Genomic DNA, 23,925 nt, shown 5'->3' with positions numbered 1-23,925 from the left:
AAGACAAAGTGATCATGTAAAAAAAATTTATAATGAGAAATATGAGGCTTAAAAAACACTTGCTCACACTTTTCCCAGCAACGCTCATGGTAAAGGCTTTTTTTTCAGAGGGGATTTTTATCGATTTGCCTTTTTGGATTCAGCTTGTGCTGAATGTGCTGATCGGACTTCATTCTTTTGCGTCATTGAAAAAGGGCACAGGCTCAGCTGCTGCCAGCAGCTTATTCATTGTGCAAGGAGAATGTTCAGTATGATATATGTGTGTGAAAGGTGTTGTCTCACTGTTTTAGACATTCGGTGTGATTGTCTTAGCAGCGTGGCTGACGTGTGAGCTACCAGCGGGATCCTTTGATTATCCTTTGATATGTGCATTTCATGCAAAAACAAAATGCATCTTACTTTGGTCAGCCTAGGACAGGGTTTTCCAGTCTTTTCCAGTGCCAGTGGGGTAGATGAGTTTAATTTCGACCAAGCGAAGCACAGATGAACAGTTGTTTGAAGACAACTGAGACCAACTGATTAAACAAATGGAATCAGGGGTGCGCCAGCTTCTTTAGAATAAAGGCCTGCAGCCACACCTGCAGCCCTTTGCTGGTAAGATTGGACAACCCTGAACTTGTTTCAGTCTGTATATAGAAACTTTGGTGCCAAAAAAATCACTGTTCTTCGGTCACCACGAGTAACCTGCTCATTTACATATCTCTGTCTATTCAGCCTAGCACAGTTTAGCCCCATCCATTCATTGCGGTCCTCAGGAGTGTTTATTAATGAGGCACAAATACAGGTTAGCCAATCAGAACAGAGCCCATTTATCTTAAACAGAAACACATCAGCAATTGTGTTCTGTTGCTGTATTTAAGTTTTGAAGCTGTCCTGATCAGATCCATTCAACTGTTTTAAGGCTGATCCAGTTCCAGTCCAGTCCTTAGTGTTTACTGTTCTAGCAGAGCTCCCTCTGGCGCCTTCTAGGTGCCATTAACAGGCATGATTCACAGTCCACAGCAGTGAGATAACAGGACAGTCTGGATCTTAAACATAATAACACTTGATAAAAGCACTTAGAAGAGCTTTTAATCACAATTTAATTACAATAACTACTTTTCATTCCTTACATTTTCATTTATACCTTTAAGGTATGCTTAGATTAAGTTTAAAATTAAGGTATATTAAGAGTATACTCTTTACAAATCTTAAAAACATGGACTTTTTCCATCTCTGGGTAGAACCTTCCATCTTCAACCTTCTCTCTTCTGATGAGACTCAGTTGCTCATTCACTTTGTTGACCTTTATGCTTGAGTTCTACAAACTCAAAAGTTCAGCACTAGATTCTTCGAAGTTGTGAAAGAGCCCTGCAAGCTAGACTGATGTGAGCTGAGGTATCTCCATAAAGCAGAAATCTAAGCCAGGACTCTCTGATCTACTTTGGGACTTTGAAGGGCAGGTTTGATGCTAATTTTCGTTCTGTTTTTCAAAGGCATGGAAGTAATGAAAATCCCCTCTGATCAAGCGTCGGACATCGGTTCGACACGGCCTGGATGCAGACGCTGCACCGGCGTTAGCGATCGACGCTGATTGGTATTCATGTAGAGACCACATGCCCTTGCCTCCAGAGCACTCGCTAAATAAGAAATTTGTTTTTCATCTATGCCAGCAACATTTGAAGCATTCGAAATTCCATATTTGCAAGATTCTTGTTAATAAATGCATGATTGGGTACGGTCAGGACATGTGCCTATATATACGCCTAAAAAATGCGAACAAGGACAAGTGCTGACATATATACTTCACTCTGTCCCTCTTACAACACACTTTTGGGGTACACTTTAACCTTTAGGAAACCTTTTCACCGATAACACAATTTCTTATTAGCAGCTACAGCAAACATTTGGTTGAGGATTTGTTTGTAATTTTTGACTTATCAGGTAACGAGCAGGCCAAATTGTAGTAGTAATTAATGCAAAACTCCAGATAATTCCAAAGAGTTCACTTACTTTATCTGGCAGCTGTTGGAGAGGAACTATAGTGTTGTGATTTCAGTTTGATGCAGTTTTGTTTGGCAGGAATGAAAAAAAAAAAAATTATTCTTTAAATTTTAGCCACATTTCTGCCATTTGACAGAAACAAAGCAAATGGAAGAAAGTCAGAAGTGCAGTAAATGTGAATGTAACTCATTATGTTATTATGTAATTATGAAATTGCAGTTATACAGTGTAGCCAAACAGCTGCAATAACTTTGGACCTCTAAGTCTAAAAGTTTCTTATCTTCACTGCCACAGAGATTCACTCAGATCACTGGCTTTGTTGTGTTTGTGTGTGTGTGTGTGTGTGTGTGTGTGTGTCTGCGTGTGTGCACAGTAGGGACACTGTCACTCTGTTTTGTCCCCAGTTCTGCATGTTTCGTCGGCCACAGCATGGGGTGTAGCCAGCTAGCGAAAGACACACGATGGTCGGCGCTTGGCAGACGGCGGTGGCACTGTGATTAAAATTCGTCCCTAAAGCCACAGTCTTGACTGCCAGCATAATTTAAAAGCCCCTCGCTTTAATGCAGAACAATGGGAGTAAATGACAGGCCTTGGAATCGGTCTATCGCACTGCCAAACCTGCTGAAAGGAAGTAGGGTGGGGGGGAAGGGAAGGAAGGCTGCCAGATATATAGACTGGCCTTAATTACCCTGTAAATAAGTTGCTTGCTGTCTTGTCCTTTTATCATGCCCATTGCATTAGCATTTGTGCACCTCAAAAGCTTTTGCCGCGATGAGGAACACGGACATTCCTCAAAATGCCCTTTGTGAAAATATAGATTGACCAGCCTAGGGCTGTGCATCGGCAAGAACCTGGCGATACAATACGTTTCAGAATACAAGAGGTATGATTCAAAATATTCTGATACATTGTGATATTGTTAACAAGGCGATATATTGCAAATTCTTTTAGAGAAAAGGCAAGTTTACTTTTTATTTAGTCGGAAAAGTGAACCAGAGCACAAAATGAACCACTGTCTGCCACAATTCTTAGTATGTAAACTATTAATTAAAACTCCATACTGTGTTTTGAAGAATTGATACAGAACATGCAAAACATACCACGATACTAACTATATATCGACCTATATATCAGACCAATGTATGTGTTTAATGAAGCCGATCTTTGATCTGGCCCCATAGTTTATATAGAAATGTGCTTATATAGAAAAATCTCAGCTATTGCACAGCAGTACAACAGATTTTAATGTCCACATTTAACCCATCCATGGCAGTACAGACTCACACTATTGAATAGGGGTGGTGACACCCACCTCAGCCCCTGGGGAAAAATTGGGGGATAGGTCTGCTCAAGGGTACCTCAGACGTGAATGTTGAGAGAGGAGAAGGCACTGTTCCTGTTCCTCTGCTTCCCCCACTGTTTGGTGATCCTGGGGATCAAACCAGCAACCACTTCAGTACTGAGCCCATCTACTCTGGCGGCAGATTTTAATGACTATAAAGGGGACAAGGCAAAATTCTCTGAATGTATCGTAGACAATAGGTTAGGTTAGTTCGGGTCAAGTGTTGCCTTTTCTGTTGCAGTCACGATTAGGGCTGATAATATTGTCTGGCATGGAGTTGAAAGCATTAGAGAATGGTCGTCCGCCCGGCTCATCTGCTACTGTTGATAGGCTCTGATGGTTGCTATAGGAATCTGAATTATTTACATGGTCGGCGGTTCACGCACAGGTAAAGCACAAACAGAGCACAGTGTAGAACTCTCAACAGTAAAGTCATCTAACCTTCACCATGTGTTTCTCTCCCGCTGGCTATCTGTTTGTTCTTATACCTCAAGTTTGAGTGCTTGCCAGGCAGAGTCCCCATGGACACGCTATCTTCATCTGTAGCCCCACTTTCTCTCTGCGTCCAATGTCTTCATGCTTTTACTAGAGGACACTCTCCCCAGTCCATTTCTGTGTGTCTGTCTCTCTCTCTCTCTCTCTCTCTCTCTCTCTCTCTCTCTCTCTCTCGCTCCCTTTCTTACTCTCTCACTCACTCACTTTTTTATTCATAAGCAGGCTCAGCACGCAATGTGGAACTACCTTCTCCCTCAGGGCTAAACATCGAGTTCCTTAAGAAGCCTGAGCCCTTGATTCAAACGGTTATCAATAACCTTGAAATGCTTTTGCTCTGTCGCCCAATTTGCTTGTTATGTATTTGAGCATGCACTCTTGCATGATAAAAGAGTAAGGGGGGAGGTATATATTATTGGCATACAACAGAATAAAAGCTCCAGGTGAAAGGTTCTTCACATCTTGTGTCCTAAATATGTTCTTTTCCATTTCAGATATATAGTTCTTCCCATAAACTTCTCTTGTTCCTAATGCTTCCATTTTGTGAAGTCATGTTTACTCATTTTTAAGATATTTTCTAAAAGCGACTCTCATAAAGCTCTGTGAAGCTTAAAACAGCTTCCCTCTGAGAGGTTCCTCTGTAATTACTCAGTAATTTTCCATCAAACAGGTTGACAAATGAGTTTTGATTTGTAAGAACAAATAGGGTTATATCTCCTAGACTCCTACTGATGTAATCCAGGGAAATCACTGCGACTCTGTGATTCTGAGCTAACTTTTAATGTGCTGTCTCTCTCTCTTTTTTGTCTCCAGATGAACATGGACATTTGAAAATCTACCTGCCCAAGAAGCTGCTCGAATGTCTGCCCAAATGCTCCTCCCTGCCCAAGGAGAGACACCGGTGGAACACCAATGAGGTTAGGAATCTCTTCTAATCGTTCGGACTACTTGAGAACCGTTCCAGCAGTTTGGGCAACAACTTCACAGCACTTTCGCACTTTTTAATTGAACTTTTGGGGGGGGTTCCCTCCCCAGTTCACACAGAGAAAAGACGTGCTTCTTTCACTGTGACCACACCAAATTACTTTTGTAGGTTTTTAGCTATGTATGAGCAAAAAGTGCAGCAGCCTTTTGGTCAGTCTTGACTTCTTCTCTCCTGCTGGGCTCAAGCTCAAATACTGTAAATCGGGTGCTTACTGTGACTGCTTGATTTCACCTGAGTAGAGCAAAGAATGCGTTAAAAAAGAATATTTAAAAAATATATTAAACTGGGCACAAATATTAAACACATGAGACAGCATTTGTTTACTTATCTACTTACCAATTATGATCAGCCCTGACTAATCCCATTAATCAGCATATACTCTAATGTCTGATTCATTGAAATTTGTATTTGTTGATTAACCAACTTGGGAAAAAAGTATAAATACATTAAAGTATGCAAACAAATAAAAGAATGCAGACTTACACACATGGGCTGTGAAAGAAATGCCTCCCTGTTTTCATTTTAGGGTGCTAATGAGTATGTCAGCCATTTTTCTCAGAGGGTCCAAACGGTACAGTGTAATTAGAACATGAATTTGAGGCTGCTACATTCTCCCACAGTACACCTGTAATTTATACAGGTAAACATTGTAGCTCAGTATGTCAGCTAAATGTGGACCAAAATGCATTGTGAGTTTCTTCTTACTAAGCAACAGACAGTGGAACGAATGAAGTGGAGCCAATGATTGTTGCTCATATAGCTAAGCCAATGAGACAAGAAACCCATTTCCCATGTAGTTTTTTAGTAGGAGGCTTATTGTTTTATGCTAACGATCAACAATTATTCACTTGTGTTTCAACCGCTGCTTACTAAAAAAACTAAATAGTCATTCTTTAAATGCAGTGCAATACTAGTGAAGTAGTAGGGATCCATGCAATTTGTAAATCAGAGATGATAAAAAACAAAAATGCAGAATTAATATTTAGAGTACAGTCTTGCAAAACATCAATTAAATGGATTAAAATGTACAAATACAACAAATAAACAATTGCAAAGGTAGTTACAGATGACGATGCTACAAAAGAAAGGTAATTGCAGAATTGCTGGACTGCAAACAGACAAAAAAGTGTATTTAAAGTGTGACACTGAAGTGTCATTAGAGAGACTGGATGCATGTTGCTTCACATTTCATTTTCAATATTTTATTTTTAGTAGAAAAGTATCGTTAATTCCTGAAGGATTAATTCCAATTATTTCCTATTTTTTGTCACATTTTCTACTCAGCTAATCTACTGCTGTTTGCCTTTACTGACTGCCTGTTTCTGCATGTTGATTTGAGCTGTAATTCTCTCTGGTTTCCAGCCAGCATTAGTGTGTGTGTACAGAAAGTATCTACATTGTTTGCAACTCATTGCTTGGCCCTGAAGGCATTCTGACATTCTGAGACAAACAAACACACTCAGCCTAGATTAGGCAAGACCTGTTTGGCCTAATTCCAGCGCACATGAAACTTTCACATCCTTGCGTTTCGTTCTGTGGGTGTAACCTGAGGATAAAGTGGGATATTTCAGAAATGCAGGCCCGGAGAATTTTACTTTAGATTTTCAACCTACAAATAATTTGATTGATCTCGCTCTATTGATCTGATAATTAGTTATGGAAAGGACATTTACTGTTGATTTACTGTTGAAATTGATATGTTAAGGGACTTAAAAAGAGTAGTATACCAGTGCCAATCTTGCTAAAAGGGTTCTTTGAAGTGGAACCAATTTTGCTTCCTTGAAGAATATGCAAGCCAAGAACTGTTCAGGAATCTCATCGTACCAACATTTGTTAAAGAAACTTAAGCACTGAAAACTAAACGACAATGTATAACTTTCTACTTACTTGACCTCCCAGTAATCCTTTGCATGAAATGTCTTGAAGATGAAATCTGCTTGGTACGGCGCGCCCGCGACTGAAGACAGTGCATGCTTTGGCCTCTTACTTTAACTCGATTTCTTCTGCACTTCAGTGCCACAACTTATGAGAGAAACGACCCACTGATATTTAGTCGTTTCGTATGTGAAAAGTTTATTTACTGATTGTAGTTGAAAGCCCTTTTTTGATCTGTGAATGCAGGAATGCTTCCTTTGTGCGCTGGTAGGCTTTGTGATGGCAAACGTGTGATGGTGCGAAGAAGCACATGCTTCTCTACCCCTTTTAGTCAAGAGTGTGCAGTCTTTAGTGTTGGGAGGCCAACAGCCCGGCTGTCCCAGTGTGCTTTCTATCAAAGCCTCCACCCTCCGCCCTCTATAACTCTTGACTTCCAAGGACTCCTAGCTTCTTTTTCGTTTTTAAAGAGTTGTCGCGTCTCACATTTCTCGACCTTGCACGCTTGTGAAGCTTTCTTTAGCCATTGTATTACAGAAGCACTGTAAAACTGTATGCGATGTTACAAGAAGTGAAAGAGGTAGCAGTTGTTAGAGTTTATCAGCCGTTATTTTAAAGTTTGCTCATTACCTACGATTTAATTCAACAGCTTGATGTAGGCAGAAGTAGAGGTTATAAAACTCCCTAATGTACAAGGAGCTTTCCTCCACTTCATACCTGCAGAAAGGTGGGAAAGAGGTAAAGTGCTGAGAAATGAGGTTTGTGGGAGTGGGAGATGAAGCTATTCATTTAACTATGCTTAGCTTAGTCAGGGAGGACACTGCTTCAGCATTTTCTAATGTTTTTCATTTACACCGGAAACCATTGCACCCCCGCCGTGCGAACGTCTTCGTTCGCCTGACTGATGATATACAGCAGTCCTATACATTGGCCCGAGGAGCAATAGCTAAAGGAGATTCAAGGTGAGCTTTAGGTGTGTTAATTTCCTTGGTGCAGGCTGAAGCTCGCCACTCTCCTTGGGCTCAAACCAGCTGGTTTCAGCGTCCGCTACGCTCCGCTGAGATGACCTCCATTCTCAGCCTTCACTTCTGCTGTGATTACCATCTCCTCGCTATTCCTCATTTCTTCTCCCAGGGACGCCACGTGGGGAAGGCAAATAATCCTTCATCCCCTCACAAGATCAAACAGAAACTGCAGAAGGAGATGTTGCTAGCAGTTGAGGGACCATAGAGAAGCGTATTGGTTTTTACAGTGAGCTTTGGTAATTCACATTGCTTTAGCCAGATCAACTGTGAACAGCAGTTCACTCCCTCAAGCCCATGCTCTAAAATCCTTACAGGAGGCGGATACTGAAAAGCACAGCTGTTACTGCGGGCCATACTTCAGCCTGTGCAACTGCTAATCGTTCACTAAACATTTGCTACCTGTAAGTCTTCCGTTTAATCCTTTAAGGATAATGGAAAATATATTTATATAAATTGTTTACCCATAAAACAACTGAAATATTCTTTTGTTTCCGTGTAAAAATATATTTTATACATGTTTTATTTAAATCATCTTCTACACATGAATGCAAATAAGGTCACACCATTTTAAAAGTCTCCTACAGGTGATATACAGATGCTCTACATTATTAGGATTAGAATTCATTTTAGTATAAAGTTTAGATGTGTATATATATTTCAATATTCTATTTATTACTTTTGCAAAAATCACCAATATCAACACTGTAAAATTACATAGTACAACTATTTGTTTTCCAAACCCTCTCCCCAAAGACATCTATACTTCTCCTTTCCATTAAAACACACAAACATAAATTTGAAGGTAATTAGATAAAATAGAAATTGAAAAAGAATAAAAACAAAACCGACAAACACACAACCTAATTAAAAATAAGTCAATTAAATAAAATAAAACAGCATAATATGATAGAAGCATAATAAATGCCATAATAATATATACATTACAAAAACATTTTTAAGTATTTAAAAATAATTTCAGCTGAAATAAATAAATAGAAATTGTACAATATGAAAACAATGTCACTCCAGAGCCAGTCCAGTCTCACAAAAGCATATGTTTTTAACCTAAACATAAGTTTTTTTTTACCCAAAGCCACAATATAAATAATGTAATTTCTGTTTTGGTATTTAGAAAATTAATAATAATAAAATAGACCTACAAAAATATAATAAAATAGGAAATAAATTAAATGTCAGAAGTAAGATGAAACTATATTCTAAAACTGACAGTAAAAAGTGTCCAATCTCTGCTGACTCCAATTGTGGAGCTCTTACTATGGTTAGATTGCTAGTACACAATCTACTACATTTTAAATGTTTGGTTGCATTTAATAGGTACCTAAATTGATGTGATCATTTAATTGTACACTACATGGACAAAAGTTTTGGGACACCTGCTCATTCATTGTTTCTTCCAAAATCAAGGGTATTAAACAGAGTTTATCCTGTTTGTGTTACAGCAACTGTCTCCACTGTCCATGGAAGGCTTTTTACTTGATTTTAAATCATTGCTGTGATGATTTGTTTGCACTCAGTGCCCCATAGAGTCCTATTCCATTGGCAGTACTTCGCTACAGGGACTAGACAAGCTGTGTGTGTGTGCATTTGCACATCTTTGTCTGCAACAGGTGCAACTTAAAGTAGTTTAATGCATTCATAATGGGTGTCCACAAACATTTGGACATACAATGTATCAATTGTGGACTCTGAAAATTAGAGAACCCTCAGTTCTTTTGTTTTTAGAAAAAATGTCTTAATAAAATTGTGAAGTGGTTCAAGCAACTCAGAACAGGAAGAGACAACAAGTGAAGAAGCTCAGGATGGCAAAGAAAGGCAGAGTGAAGATGTAGCTCTGTTTCAACATGTTTATTGGGCTTCTCCATGTCCAGCTGACCTGAAGTCTCTCCTACAGGCTGTATGGAGAGCAATTTTTCCCCAGTGTCACACACAGCTCTTAATGAGTACATGTGCCTAAACAGTGCTCACTCCCTCCTCCTCTAGCTACTGGCTCACCCCAAATGCCATGCTCCCAACAAGCAGGGGCCCGATATAATGAGGCCTCTACCGCAGGGCCTGTCCAGCCAGCAGGTCACATAAACAAGCTACAGCTTATGTCTGAGGTTTTATTTCCTTGCATACATATGATATAGCAAGACACACAAGCCTTTAATTCAGGAGATTAGGAGGCAGAGAGGGAGGACAGACAGAGGAAAAGCAAAAAAGCCTTGAGTTTAACCTAATAATGTCTGCACAACATGATATTTCCAGCCACCTCGTGTCAGGGCTTTGGAAAGTGACTAAAGCACTGTTGGAGCCGGATTCATTTTTTATCAGAGTAGCTTGAGTAATGCAGTTGGTTAGGATTTGCCTGGCCTGTTAGTATGGGATACAATATCTGAGTCATTTCTACAAATTCCCACAGATTGAAAGGCCATACCCTAGGTGAGTTTGGACCATAATGTAGATTTGGACAAACAGTCATCAGATTTATCATTCTAAACAATATCATGGTGATCCAAATTCAGTTACAATGAACTTCATGTACCTCAGGTTTGTGAAACTATTGGCATAGTAATTGCGTTCTGGGCAGGCTTATCCATTGTTAAATCATTTTTTTGCAGTTTAAAGTATCCATATATGTTTATATACACAGGCTTTTTAGAATATTACTACCACCTCTGGTTTGGAATTAACTCGGCACATTATAACTGCTCCACTTACCATATAGGAGCACTCTGTAGTTCTATAATTACAGACTGTAGTCCATCTGTTTCTCTGCATACTGTGTTAGCCTCATTTTACCCTGTTCTTCAATGGTCAGGACCCCACAGGACCACCACAGAGCAGCTAGTGTTTGGGTGGTGGGTCATTCTCAGCACAGCAGTGACACTGACATGGTGGTGGTGTGTTGGTAGTGTGTGTATGAGTGGATCAGACACAGCAGTGCTGCTGGAGTTTCTTAACATTGTGTCCACTCACTGTCCACCATGTAGATGTAAAGTTAGAGATAGACACTTATCTGTTGCTGCACAGTTTGTGTTGGCCGTCCTCTAGTCCTTCATCAGCGGTCACAGGACGCTGCCCACAGGATGCTGTTGGCTGTCTGTTTCTGGTTGGTGGACTATTCTCAGTCCAGCTGTGAAGCAGAGGTGTTTACTGCTGTGTCTGATCCACCCGTACCAGCGCAACACACTGCTAACATGCCACCACCATGTTGGTGTCACTGCTGTGCTGAGAATGATCCACCACCCAAGTAATACCTGCTCTGTGGTGGTCCCATGGGCCCTGACCATTGAAAAACAGGGTGAAAGGAGGCTAACAGAGTATGCACAGAAACAGATGGACTACAGACTGGAATAATAGAACTACAAAGTGGTTCTATATGGTAAGTGGAGCTGATAGAATGGGTAAATACCAAATCATGGGTAATCATAAAATTTGGATATGACTGTGTAGTTCTTAATTAAGTCCAGTCTTTTTCATAACAGCAGTATTTTCGTTATATTCTATAACATACGTGTCCACAAGAGTTATGCCTGGATGTTTACATTCCCCACACTCAATAACATTAACCACACACTCCATGTCTGTGTCTTTTAGTAGCTTTTGTTATTCTGTCAGCGTATTGTGGATTGGAACAGCAGCTACTATTACTAATGGAGCTCTGGGGTCAGCCAGTTAGAGAAGGCCATTCATTCCACAATTATTACTTTCAGACTGTAAGAGCTACAGTATGCACACAGCAGAGTCATATTGGATTGAAAGCACGAATCTTGTCAGTAATCTCTTAATTACTGTACCTCCCTAGCCGAAGCCATACAGCTTGAATAGGGCCTCAGCTTTTTTCCAGCTTATCGTGGATATTGTCACATATCTACAACACTGCCTAACTGCATGTTTAATTTAAAATAGGTTTGGAAGAGGCTCTAAAGTGTGATGGCTGTCTAAGGTTCTGCCTTACTGTTCAGAGACTGTGATTTCGGATCCAGCCAATTCTGGAAGTCCACGACACCATTATTAGCTCCACTTGGAATGTTGAATTAAAATGTCAAATGAACACCATACTTATAACATTTTAGACATGGCACTACTGGCGTCTACTACAACTTATCAGACTGTTATTATGATGCTCATTGTGTGTCATGGAAACATCTCTAAGTATTGTGATATCACATTTTTGCTATATACTGCCCACCCATAGTATACTGATTTTTTTCCCAGCACTGCGCCTTATGGGAAATGACCCTTATTGAGGGTAATGACACGAATGTCTATTAAGTTGAAAAATACGCGTTCCGGAATGACCACACTAAAAATGAAATCTGCAGCACGTCGGCAAGGGAGGGGAAAAAATATCACAGCGATAATGGCGTCTGCGATAAAGATGAGAGGACGGTGAGCACCGGGGGACGGCGCAAAGTCAATTCCCACCTTTATCTCTTTTCCCCTCACCATGTATTTCTCCATTGGTAGCTTTACGCCCCCCACTGTTAATTTTAAATACCTAGAGAAGTATGTTTTTGATACCGCTTGCCCTACTGGAAGCTGCGCAGTCTCGCTGGAAAACACATTATCGCGGCTGGGGGAATGTACAGTACAGTGTGTCTCTCTGAAGTCACCAGAGTTCCAGCGCTGATTTGGTCGTCTGAAGGCCGCTGATATGTAAGGCCAGCCTTGAATTCTGAATAGCAATAAGCAGTTGCATGAGGTGCGCTTCAGGAAGAGAGTCTGATCACGGTGAGAGGGAAAAAAAACTGCCCTCTCAGAAGCAGATGCTCCAAAGTTCACACTCGGCCGAACCAGGGCAAATCTCACGTCCACGTGCACTGTTGCATTCCGAGGCGTGTCTCTCTAAATGATTTTACCTAAAAGCAATTTAGAAGGATTCTCATGGCTAAATATGCTGCTAATACAGCGTGGTTATTACTTATTGACAAAACGTCCTTCAGCCCAGTTGCTATTTTCTGCCACGCCTGCCTATCGCGATCGCCTCCAGAGCCTGGAAAAAAGAGCGAGAGAGAGACGTGATCAGAGTATAGGAACGCATTTTCGCTACAAGACAGTTGCCCTTTCCTTGTTCCCCGAAATTCAGCTTTCCGGGCTGGAGGTCATATCGTCGTTTGACTGGTTGTTGGTTTTAGTTTAGCGAGGTTTGCCGAATATCCATTTCCCACCTTCAGAGAGATGATGATTCTGTGGGGTGAAGGAGGCCATCAGGTGAGCAAGGAAAATCATAATCCGCTCATCCGTGTACATAAAATGCCCCGGTTCACGTGGGGTGCCTTCTCAAACATTGAGGATGCATACAGGGCTTACATGACGATCTTGTAAGCGGTCGATTGAATCGAATTACCTTGCCTCAATGACAAACTCCCACAGTTTAAAAGGTCTGAAAGCACCTAGAAAGAACCTCTAGGCTTGCTTAATTTGATTTCACAATCGTACAGTGAGAAAGTATGTGGTTTTCCCACACTGCACGTCACTACATCCATTTAATCAGGAACAATTGTGATCTACTGAAATTTTACATCATACAGTGGTCTGATCTGATGGATGATCTGGCTCAATTTCAGTGTTCAACAAGGTGCATGGCAAATAGAAAAGAGTAAAACCAGCAACACATGATACCTGGAGAATTCCATACTAATTTATAACCAGTGTGTTTAGGCTTGTAGGCCCTAATCAGAGAACCCTTAGATAGCTACAGCACTACAGAATCACTTTTGAATATTAATTTGGTCTTTTTGACATAATATGATTCTGGTAGTTGTTTTTTTACATGGTGTCATATATATGTTTTATAATGAACAGGCCAATAGAAATGCTCTAAAATGACTTGAAATAAAAAGTTTTTACATTGGCTACCATTGAAAGTTCAGTACAGTTGCCGTTTCTACAGTTGTAGAAAGTCTTTGTTTCACAGTGATGATATATTTCAATATTGCCCACATTGTGATGAGCCTTTTTTACATGGAACTGTTTGGGACTGTATATACTGTTTTAACTGGTATTTGTTTACTTGTATATTTTTAGCACCGAAAATATGATTCTGGGCTCCGAGTAGTATTGTATACCAAGGGGCTGCACCTATGACAGAGGGTCGATGGTTCAACTCCTGGGTCATGCTGCAGTGGGAGCCAGAGAGAGCACAATTGGCCTTGCTCTCTCTGGGTGGGTACATGGCTTTCTCGCCCCACATCACTTCAGTGGGATGCTGGTCAACACAAGCGTCTGCTAGTTGATGCATCAGAGCTGGGTATCTGGAACTTTTCTTCGAATGCGTTGGTTGCCTGGTGATGTTGCATCGGCTGCAGCTCGAAAAGAGGCAGTGGCTGGTTTCACATGTGTCTGGTGCATTACATGTGATGGGGGAGAGTACTTCTGAGTGGCTTGGGTAATTGGATATCTAAAACTGGGGAGAAAACTGGGTAACAAAAGAAAAAAAAAGATTCTTGTCATCTGACCGCAAATATTTAAATGCAGTGAATGTTTAGAGCTGTAAGCTCTAAACATTTGAAACCCTGTTGGTACATTCTTTGTTGTTGTTGTTTTTAAAAGTGACAAATTCTCTACAGGAAGGTTAAGTTAAATATACCATTTCCTGTACATTCAAAGCACAATTTCTGCTTATTTGCTGAATTGAACATATTGGAGGAAATTTTTTTAATAATATTTTTTTATTACGCCAAATAAATGGCACATAAGCACATAACCCGTAACTGTGTATTAAAAAGTGAATGTGCTTTAGCTCAGAAAGTCAGCAAAACATGCCATTTAGCCACTTGTGCATATTACTACTAGATTACTTTAACTTTGTGAGCTATTAACATACATTGGTGGTGCATTTGTGTGCGCGCCATTAGGGTAACCATGCATGGTGATGAAAATGGCAGAAATCACATTTAAATTCTGCAAGTGATTCTAAACAGAATGGAAACTAACCACGAGGGCTGTAATATATTAAACGTAAATGAATGCCCCAGCATATTTTGAACAGAACGTTATGTACTTCCAGGTACGAATTTTGTAGATTTATTAGCTTATCACTCCTGGAGTTTGGGTAGGTTGACTACATTATCATTATTCATATTTTTTTTAGAATTAATTTGTATTTGAACATTGTTATGAGACAAAATCTGCCCAAATTAGTGGTTACAGGAAAACCTGCAAGACTGGAGCTGTTTGCAGTTGCTGTGCCAATGCTATTGCACAGTAAGTTGCGAACGATGAGCTTCCGAATTTTGTGTCATAAAAAGTGCTGTTGTCTGCTAGTTCTTGTCCTCTGCTTCTGCGGTCACCCTCAAAGGCATAGACGATTTTCTTTAAATCTCTCAATCCAATACTCTCGCCCTCTCTCCCTCTCTCCCTCTCTCTCTCTCTCTCTCTCTGTAACCTCAGTATCTCTTTCTCTCTTTTTCTCTCCCCACCTCCCCTGCTTTCTTTCCGTATTCACCCCTTTCTCACTTCTAAAGTCAAAAATAATCTAGACATCAGCACTTCTGCTCTGGTATTACCCCTGTGGCCGTTGCTAGTAAAAGTGGCCGGCTGGCCTTAATCTGGCCTGGCACTGGCCCTCTCCTTTGCGTCCTTTTCTTCTCTGGCCTGCTTCTGCCCTTCTTCACATAATCAAAGGAAGCAGATGCTTCGAGCCAGCTGACCCCACAGGGAATGCTGGGAAATTTAGCTGGTGTTTGTCTAAGCAGACCTCTGGTGTGCTGTGGGATTACTGCCGCCGGTGTCAGTTTCTTTTCCAGTGGAAGTGAATGCTGCGGAGCATTGATTTATGCAGGATCCTTCTGTTTTGTAAAAGATTCATAAAAAAGGGAAATGTTTTTGTAAAAAAAAACACATGTGAACTGTGTGTGTGATGATTTAACCTCTTAAAATCTTATTACATCCTGAGGCTTATTATTCAGTAACCACAGTGTCTACAATGAAAACCAGCTCATTTATTCTTAAAGCCTAGAAATGTGTAATAGATGTCTGGACTATTTAAGGAATTGTTAAAGCTGCCCTTCAATGTAAAACTACATTTACCTTGCTATATTTGAATAATGAGAGTCCTGTAAATGGAAGTGACTTATGGTAAACCTCAAACACTGTTGTCTTCATTCAAAAGAAAATCTAGCAGAAACATTAAAACAGGTCATTTTCAAAATGTCCTGGCTCATTTTTTTACGTCCACAAAATTTACATATAACCAACCTACGAGCAAAAGCCTTTTGAGCCCTAAAGCTGTGACACAGTAAAATGTAACATCCACTTTGGTAGAATGTAGTATTTTTGATAGTTTTAGTCAGTTTCCTGAGACGTCATCTCCAGGCTTTGCTAGGTAAAAGGAAATATAGTATTATTATTATATTAGTAAACAGCACTAAATTTACTATTTTTAGTAACAGTTTCGATAGTCAGACTAAATTCTAAGCTCATCTACTTTGTTTGGAGCAACTTTTTAAACAACTCTTTTAAACTGTATAGTGTTTGATATCTTACAGTCCAGTCTGACTGACCTACCTGACCAGTCAGCTCCCAGCTCCCTTTACAACTCTGCACTCTGAGAATCATGTCTGTTAACACTGCCTAGAGAACGACAGTTGACATTCCCGTAAGGAGGTATCGGAACCGAATCAGAACCTTAAAAGCTGATACCTGAACCTTAAACCTGAAATAAGAAACAGGATTGGATTGGGACATCCATAGTTTTTACGTTAAGCGAATATCATTATAAACATAATAGAGATGTAAATATCTGACCTCACAACAAAAATGTAGCTTTTTAGGTATTTTATAATATATATCATAATATCTAAGGATATATAATTTTAGGTATAATGCTTGGAAGCAGTTCAGTTTGTGAAAATGTTCACCACAATTTTATTAAGTCATTTTGGAGTATTTCTATTGGTCCATTAATTATGAAATCTTCCGACAATTTATAGAACAACTGTCAGATTGAATACCCAAGAAGTAAAAAAATGTCAAAACTTTTGCAAATAAAGTATATTTTAAGACCCTGTACACTGTGTTGGAAAATACCACATAAAACCTGTATATATAGAAGAATAGATTTGAATAGATTCCAACATTCCAAAACAAAACTAATGGTCACCTTCAGCCACCTAAAATTTTACACATTGCTGTATATTTACACCCCTGTGACAATTCTGACAGCAAACCAAAACAACAATAAGTCCAACCAAATCCAAAGTGTGCCCTGCATGGTACATGTACTTCTAGTCCCATCCTGTCCCGACCTAAACTTTGGTCTGGCGTTTGATTGCGCTTGCACTTAATTGCAGAGATTGAGCTTGTTTGGAGGATCCCCTGCGGAGAGGACTAAACTCCGTCCTGGTATCTGTGGGATTACAGCTTCCTTGTAGGGATTAGAACCACGCTGATTAGGTTGATTTCATTCTTCAAGCCAGCAAAGGAGTGTGCTTTCTTGATGTTTAAAGATTTATTTTAATACATTTCCTCCTCTTGTGGAAACAAATTAAGCAGACCTTTTCAGCTGTCAATATAGAAAAGAGCTTGTTGTTTTTTTTATCACACTAATTCTCTCTTGCTCTCTCGTTTGGTGTCCGGGAGTCTGGGCAGGTTTTTTTTTTTTTCTCTCACGATCAAGCTGAAGAACAAAGCTCACTGATTAGTCGAAATGAAGAGAAAAACAACAACATTTATTTCCTCCTTGCGTCTCGGATGGGGAATATATCACGCAAGTCTCGGTAATTAAGGACGACTTTGCCCAGGCAAATGTTTGTGGAAATAGTACGGAGCCTCTTAGGGGCCGATGGAGGGGGGAGAGAAAGGTCAAGCCGCTTTGTTTTGGCGAACGGGGGAGGCTCAGGGCTGTACAGGCTGATTTGTGAAGGCGCGTGGATCATGATTGGAATAGTAATGTGCGGAGATGCTGCTGTCAGGCTTCCCCACAGGTGCATCTGGAGATTCATCAGCGGACGCCCGGGGATGTCACAAGCACATGCTGATATGTTAGGTGATAAGTTGAAGTTTCCAGGCTTATCTTAATTCGCGTTTATGTATTTGTGTGTGAAAACGCTTAGCCTCTAGGTCAGGGTCCGTGTTAACAGATGGGCTTAAAATAGTTTTGGCCACATGCGTCTGGAATATTGTTCCAACACAGTGTAGAGGGTCTTAAAATATAATATACTTTATTATACATGTTCAATATCGCCATTTCTGCCATTTTTTACTTTTTGACAGTTCAGTCTGGCAGTTGTTGGTTTCATGATGAATGGACCAATAGAAATGTCCCAGAATTTACATGAAATGAGGCTTTTTTTGCTGTAAGGTTTTTTTTTTTGTTTTTTTGTGAACAGCGACAAAATATAGTAGTTTGCATAAAAGTAATGCAGTCTTATTGAATTATAAATATGATAAATATAGCCTAATTTTTCAATCTGTAGATTAAAGTTGTTTTCACCCTCACCTTGGTGCGATTAATTTGGGCAGGTGTGAATACAATAATTGCACTCGGATGTGGACCAACACAACCGCACAGAGAGACCTTGAGAAGAGCTGGTCTCGGTCTGGTCCCCAACAAACTCTGGAGCGGTTAGTTGTGATAAGAACATTATCTGACCTCCATCCAAATCAACTTTTAGGCATACTCCTCAAGTTTAAACTAAATGGCTCCCGTAGCCAGGTGTTACTACAACCAGGTCTTACTACAGCTATGAACAAATGCCATATCTGCCATTGCAGAGTTACATATAGGTTAAATTGCATATAAATATGCAGTAGTTCAGAACACAGAGCCTTCTTCCCATATTTACCTTTTTGCTCCTGTCCCAGTAAGGTCTGACCAATAAGCAAAGAGAGTGTTCTCACTTGATTAGTCGTGAAGCATTTTGGTGAGCTGCAATTTTACTCTAACCAAACTAAGGGAAAGATGCTCCAAGTTTACAAACTCTTTAATTAATCTAGACCATGGCAAATGAATGAACCCTGAATCAACAGATATGAAGCTTTTAAACATGATAGATAATGTTTTGAGAGAAAGCTGTGTTTAGCTAGACACAAAAAACTGTAATGAACAGCAGTTAAGTTGCAGAAAATTGGCAGTTGATACCCCCTAATTAATATCAGTGTTCTCCCTTCAGAATCTAAACGTCACTGCTGTTAGTGTTAATGTTGCTTCATGTCTGAAGAAATGTTCTAATTTATATGAATATTGCCTAGAAATTTATTGCAGACCTGAGGGATTTTTGTATGATATATGAATAATATTGGATAGCTGATTTAATCAGTTGATATTACGCATTTTTATTGGAGTCAATGGAAATACCGTCACTAAAGCACCGTTACTGCTTATTTTGTAATACGTTGGAACAGATAAATCTAACACTTTTGCCCAATTCCAATTTTTGAATGGGTTTCAGGCACTTATGAAACTCTGGCTGTTTATTTAGGAATCTGACAACTTGCAGGAGTCTCTGAGGCACTGTTAAAAAAACTGCTCGGCCTGTTTCATTTTTGATCATATAAAAATTTTATTAGGTAATATTATCTCCTTAAAGCTCTTCCTACTGACAATAATATGACAGTAAAACCACACAAGCCTTCTGAACTACATCTGTTGAACATATCAGGTTCATACTTTTTGTTAGTGTCTAGAAAAGATTATGGAGAACATTCAGATTCTGAGACATAAGGATACTAATTGCGCAGGTTTTACTGTTGCTGACAGTATACTTTTGAAAAATAATAATATGTGGTCTCATACTCTATTGAAAATAAAAGTGCTTCAACTGGTTATTGGAGCAATGCCATAGAAGAACCACTTTTGGTTCCATAAAGAGCCACGTTTGTAATAAGGTGAGTGAATGTGAAAAACCTTCAAATTGGTCAAGAACCTTTCTTGAACCTGTCTTTAAAACTTTGAAAGGTTCTTCACTCTTATACATCTATATACAAACATAGTTCTTCTAAGAATCATTTAAAGCACCTTTATTTTGTTAATGGTGTATTGTCTGAGAAATAAAAAAAAATAAACAGAAAATGGATTTACGTGTTAAATATTATTTTTGAATGTGTATGTTTTTTTGTAGTAGAAATGTTCAAGAATGGTAGCTAATACTTTAACAAAAAGTTTTTTCTAGTGTTATCTCTTGAAGCTCATGTTGAAAGGACTCTGATCTGTTCATCAAAGGCTTTTACCCAAATCTGTGGAGGCCATACAGTTTAAGTACCCACAGTTAAGGAAAAGAAGGTGGGAGCACCACCAAATACTAAGTAGCACCAAATAATATAAATTCTGAAATTCTACTTTTCTTATAAATTACTGTTATAATTGTATCCTGTAATAGATTTAGGCTTTTGGAACCCAGTGTATATGGGGCACGTGTTGAGATGATGTTGATATCAGCTGAGACGTCTCAGAAATGTTTAAAACTCAAAATGTGATTTTGCATCAAGCTGATAAAGCAGGTCTGATATGCTGGTGATGATGATCTTTATCGTTCTTCCTCAGTTTTTACCTGAAACAGTGAGGAGCCACAGTCTGGGTCAGACCTGGTCTGTTTGGCTGGTGTGGTAGCTATAACCATCCAGGCGACACAGTTTCTTATCGCCTCCTCTGGGTTCCTTAGCCTAAGTGTGTGAATGTGTGCACACCTTCCACTCCGCCTTCCATCCTGAGTCTCTCTCTCTCAAACCCCCCTCACGCCCAGTCCCCACCCCCACTTTCTCAGTGCCTCGTGTTCACTGAGGTGTAAAATTATTCAGGGACAGAGGGATAGATTTCTCCCTGTTGAATTGAACCGCTGGGTAAGACTTTTGTGCCAGCCCACTGTAATTGACTGTCGCTTTATTTACTGAATGTGTTGTGTGTATGTGTGTGTGTGTGTGTGTGTGTGTGTGTGTGTAAAAAGGAGAACAAGCAAGACTGTTGTGTGTGTGCGTTGTGGTGTTTTCATGTTAGTACATTGTGTAACTGTGCCGTATGACTAGGTAGGCATTAAGAAATTACTTTACTACATGCGGTTTTGTGCTTAATTTGTGTGATTGTCCGTGTGTTTTTGTCTTCAGCAGTATTCTGTATTACTAATATTTTTTAAATGAAGTATTATTTGTAATGTTTTACTATACTTTCCATATATATCTGCTTCTTTCAATGAGCTACACGTGAGAGATATAATAAAATTACCTTTAAGGGTTAATACTCAGCCTCCTATATGGAGTTAGTCACATGACTGTGAGTAAAAGCCAGTGAGCAGTGGATCAACACACTATGGCCATCCTTAAAGCCTGCAATGACAGACTTATTTCATTGCATGGGATCAGTCAGACCCCCCCCCCCCCCCTAGTTTATGATGTCGCCTTAATCCATACATCTTTCAAACACGCTTCGGAGAAAAGAGTGCTGTGATTGGCAACGGTTGCATCCAATTAATTATTATCCTCCACCCACCATTCTTCCAGCTGGTCTCTTGGAGAGTGCACAAACACATCGCTGCCCTTTGGACAGAAATAACAACAACACCGTGACTCTAGCAGTGTTGAAAAGGAGCCTTTTCCCCTTTGCAGTTGACAAATGGCTTTAGATTGGCATGGTGTCAAGCGTTTGAAACGTATAGCTGTTTGGGAGTCAGAAAAGTTAATGGCTTTTCACACTTTTCAATTTTTCATCTTGGAATGTGCTGGCTGTGCTTACAGTTCACATGGACGTTTAATGGGGAAGGCAGAAAAGGCACTCACCGATTTGTTGCTTTACGTATACTTAATATGGCAAAAGAGGTTTTGTCAGAAGAAAATACCCATTGGCAATGTAATATTTTTTTAAAGTGGCATATAACACTTTCTGGCCAACCTCTGGCCAACATTTTAAGAAAATGTTACTGTGAACAATACGTGTCAAAGCTGAGTCCAAGATTCGTACTCAAGAACCGGACGATTTATGAGTGTGGTTACGATGGAGACGATAATCCCACAAGATGAGACGACTGCCTTTTACACATCCATGCCATAAACACACACTAGTGATCAAACACACACAGTGATATAGTGAGCACACATGGCCAGGGTGGTGGGCAGCTATTGCTGCGGCACCCAGGGAGCAGGGAGGGCGAAGGGCCTTGCTCAAGGGCCCAACAGTGGCAGCTTGCCAAGCCCGGGTATCATACCCACAACCCTGTCATCGATAGCTCGGTTCTCTAAACACTGAACCACCACTGCCCCAACACAATGCAATGCAAAGTGGAAATGGAGGAGCTACTCATGTCTGGAACAGTTATTAGAAAAAAAATATGAATAACGATGCAAGTGCAGCTGCAACAGCGGCTGGGGAACTTGCAGTGACATATGGTGGCATAGCAGCGCTTCATCACTTCCTGTTAGTGCCAAAAAGTATGGTTTAGTACGTTAACATTTTATGAACTAACCTGTCAAACTCTGCTATACTGACATATTGTATATACCTTACACTATTAGTGTGTAGTATGTAATTGGATGCAGCCTGTGAATTGTTCACAGTCTCATTACATAAGACCAAGTGTTCAATGCTTTATAAATACTCTGACTTCTCAAACCTTGGCCCAAAAATCTGCAGACATGGGCTCCTCTAAGGCATAGAACTTAAAATAATTGATGTCCACAAAGCAGGGGAACGCTACAAGAAGCCAAACATCATAATGTCTAACGATGAAAATAAGATTTTACAGCTTCTGCAGCAGGATAATAATCACACTCACACCTCTAAATCCACAATGGACTTTCTCAAGAGGCGTGAGCTGAAGGTTTTGCCATGGCCCTCACAGTCCCCTGACCTAAACATCATAGAAAATCGTGGATAGACCCGAAAAAAGCAGTGCAGCAAGACGACCCAATAATCTCACAGAACTGGAAGCCTTTTGCAGGAAGAATGGATGAAAATCCTCCAAACATGAATTGAAAGACTCTTAGCTGCTACAAAAAGCGTTTACAAGCTGTGATACTTGCCAAAGTGCTGACCATGCAGGATGTCCAAATGCTTGCTTTAGGCTCTTTTTTATATTGAAACTGATGGAAAAGATAGAAAAGATGAAAGGAATCTTGGTTAAAATGAAGAAATGTGTCATCTTTAGCTTTATGCCATCTGGAAATCAGGTTAATTTCATTCACCTAGTTATTTAAAATAACAATTATTTTAATCAGCTTGGTGCCCAAACTTTTGCATGCCACTGTGCATATATTAACTCCTGAGTTTTACCATTCATGCCCACATGACATTTCTTGCTCTGGGCGCTCAAATCTATTCCAAACCGTAACTTGATTTGAAGCAAAAAGGGTTTTCACACAACATCAACAAGAGCAATTCTCACAGTGCAACCATTCTACTCTAGTAGACCGAGTTAGCATCCACATGGCTGGAAGCCTTATTTTGCTGCAGTTTCCCACAGCTGCTAGAGGAAAAGAAGCTGTCAGATCTCATTATGTTGAATCACACCAGTCAACGAGCAGGTCCACGAGTGTGTATGTCTCCAGCGATGAAGACTGTGTACTATCCGTATGCCTTGTGACATGTGGTATTGATTGATTGTGTTGCTTAGCCTTTGAGAAAGTACAGTCTTAATGTTTTGAGTGCATGAGACGGAGAGTGGGGTCATTTATAGGGGCCGCTGTAAACCACTGTGGAGAGTTTATGAGGAATAAGAAATTGAGAGCAAAACAGACAGAGTACTTACGAACTGAATGATGCATTGGCTACTCCGCTCATATCCTCGCCGTCTTCCATTTTTCTTTTCAGAGCCGCTTTTATTAGATGATGGCCATGATCTCTTAAGGTTCTCTGTGGTGGGTGCAGGAGGGCGGGTGTTGGGGGAATTGGAAGATGTGGCAGGGGAGAGGGCAAGAATTGGAGAGGCAAGTGGGATTTTCCCTTTGTCTGCTTGGACCTGTGCCTGTCTTCAGCTCAGACTGTGATAGACAGCTGCAGACTGGCTAGTCAGACGTTGCAGCTTGGCAGTGGCTCTATGGGCTTTTAATCTGATAACTCCAGATTTAATTGTCATGCTCTGAGGCTGGCCTGGGGGACTGGAACCAGAGGGCCCTCTGAGTGTCCTTGACCAATTTTAAGGAATTCATGTCTGGCACAGCTCAGATCCCTGCTTGTCAGCTGCATAAAAAAAACATAGACATTCTTTTTAAACACATGCACTAATGGTGCAGATGGGTTTGTATATACATACCTACACAATCATACATCATCACAGCAAACCCTTGTAGCGCTT

The 23,925-nt window shown here is 40.1% G+C and overlaps 1 protein-coding gene across 8 annotated transcripts in view; it reads left to right on the top strand.

Moving 5' to 3' along the window:
- LOC140543323 (calmodulin-binding transcription activator 1-like) overlaps nt 1-23,925 on the top strand; it is a 363,513-nt gene that overhangs the window by 17,454 nt on the left and 322,134 nt on the right. For all 8 annotated transcript variants that reach the window (XM_072666395.1, XM_072666396.1, XM_072666397.1 and 5 more), the window contains one exon: nt 4,631-4,734. In XM_072666395.1, the coding sequence (XP_072522496.1) occupies nt 4,631-4,734 (104 nt within the window). The remainder of the gene's footprint in view (nt 1-4,630; nt 4,735-23,925) is intronic.

Source organism: Salminus brasiliensis, chromosome 21 (assembly GCF_030463535.1).
Source record: "Salminus brasiliensis chromosome 21, fSalBra1.hap2, whole genome shotgun sequence".
Lineage (NCBI taxonomy): Eukaryota > Metazoa > Chordata > Actinopteri > Characiformes > Bryconidae > Salminus > Salminus brasiliensis.
The sequence above is the reverse complement of the archived record's forward strand: the minus strand, read 5'-3'. Positions and strand labels throughout refer to the sequence as shown.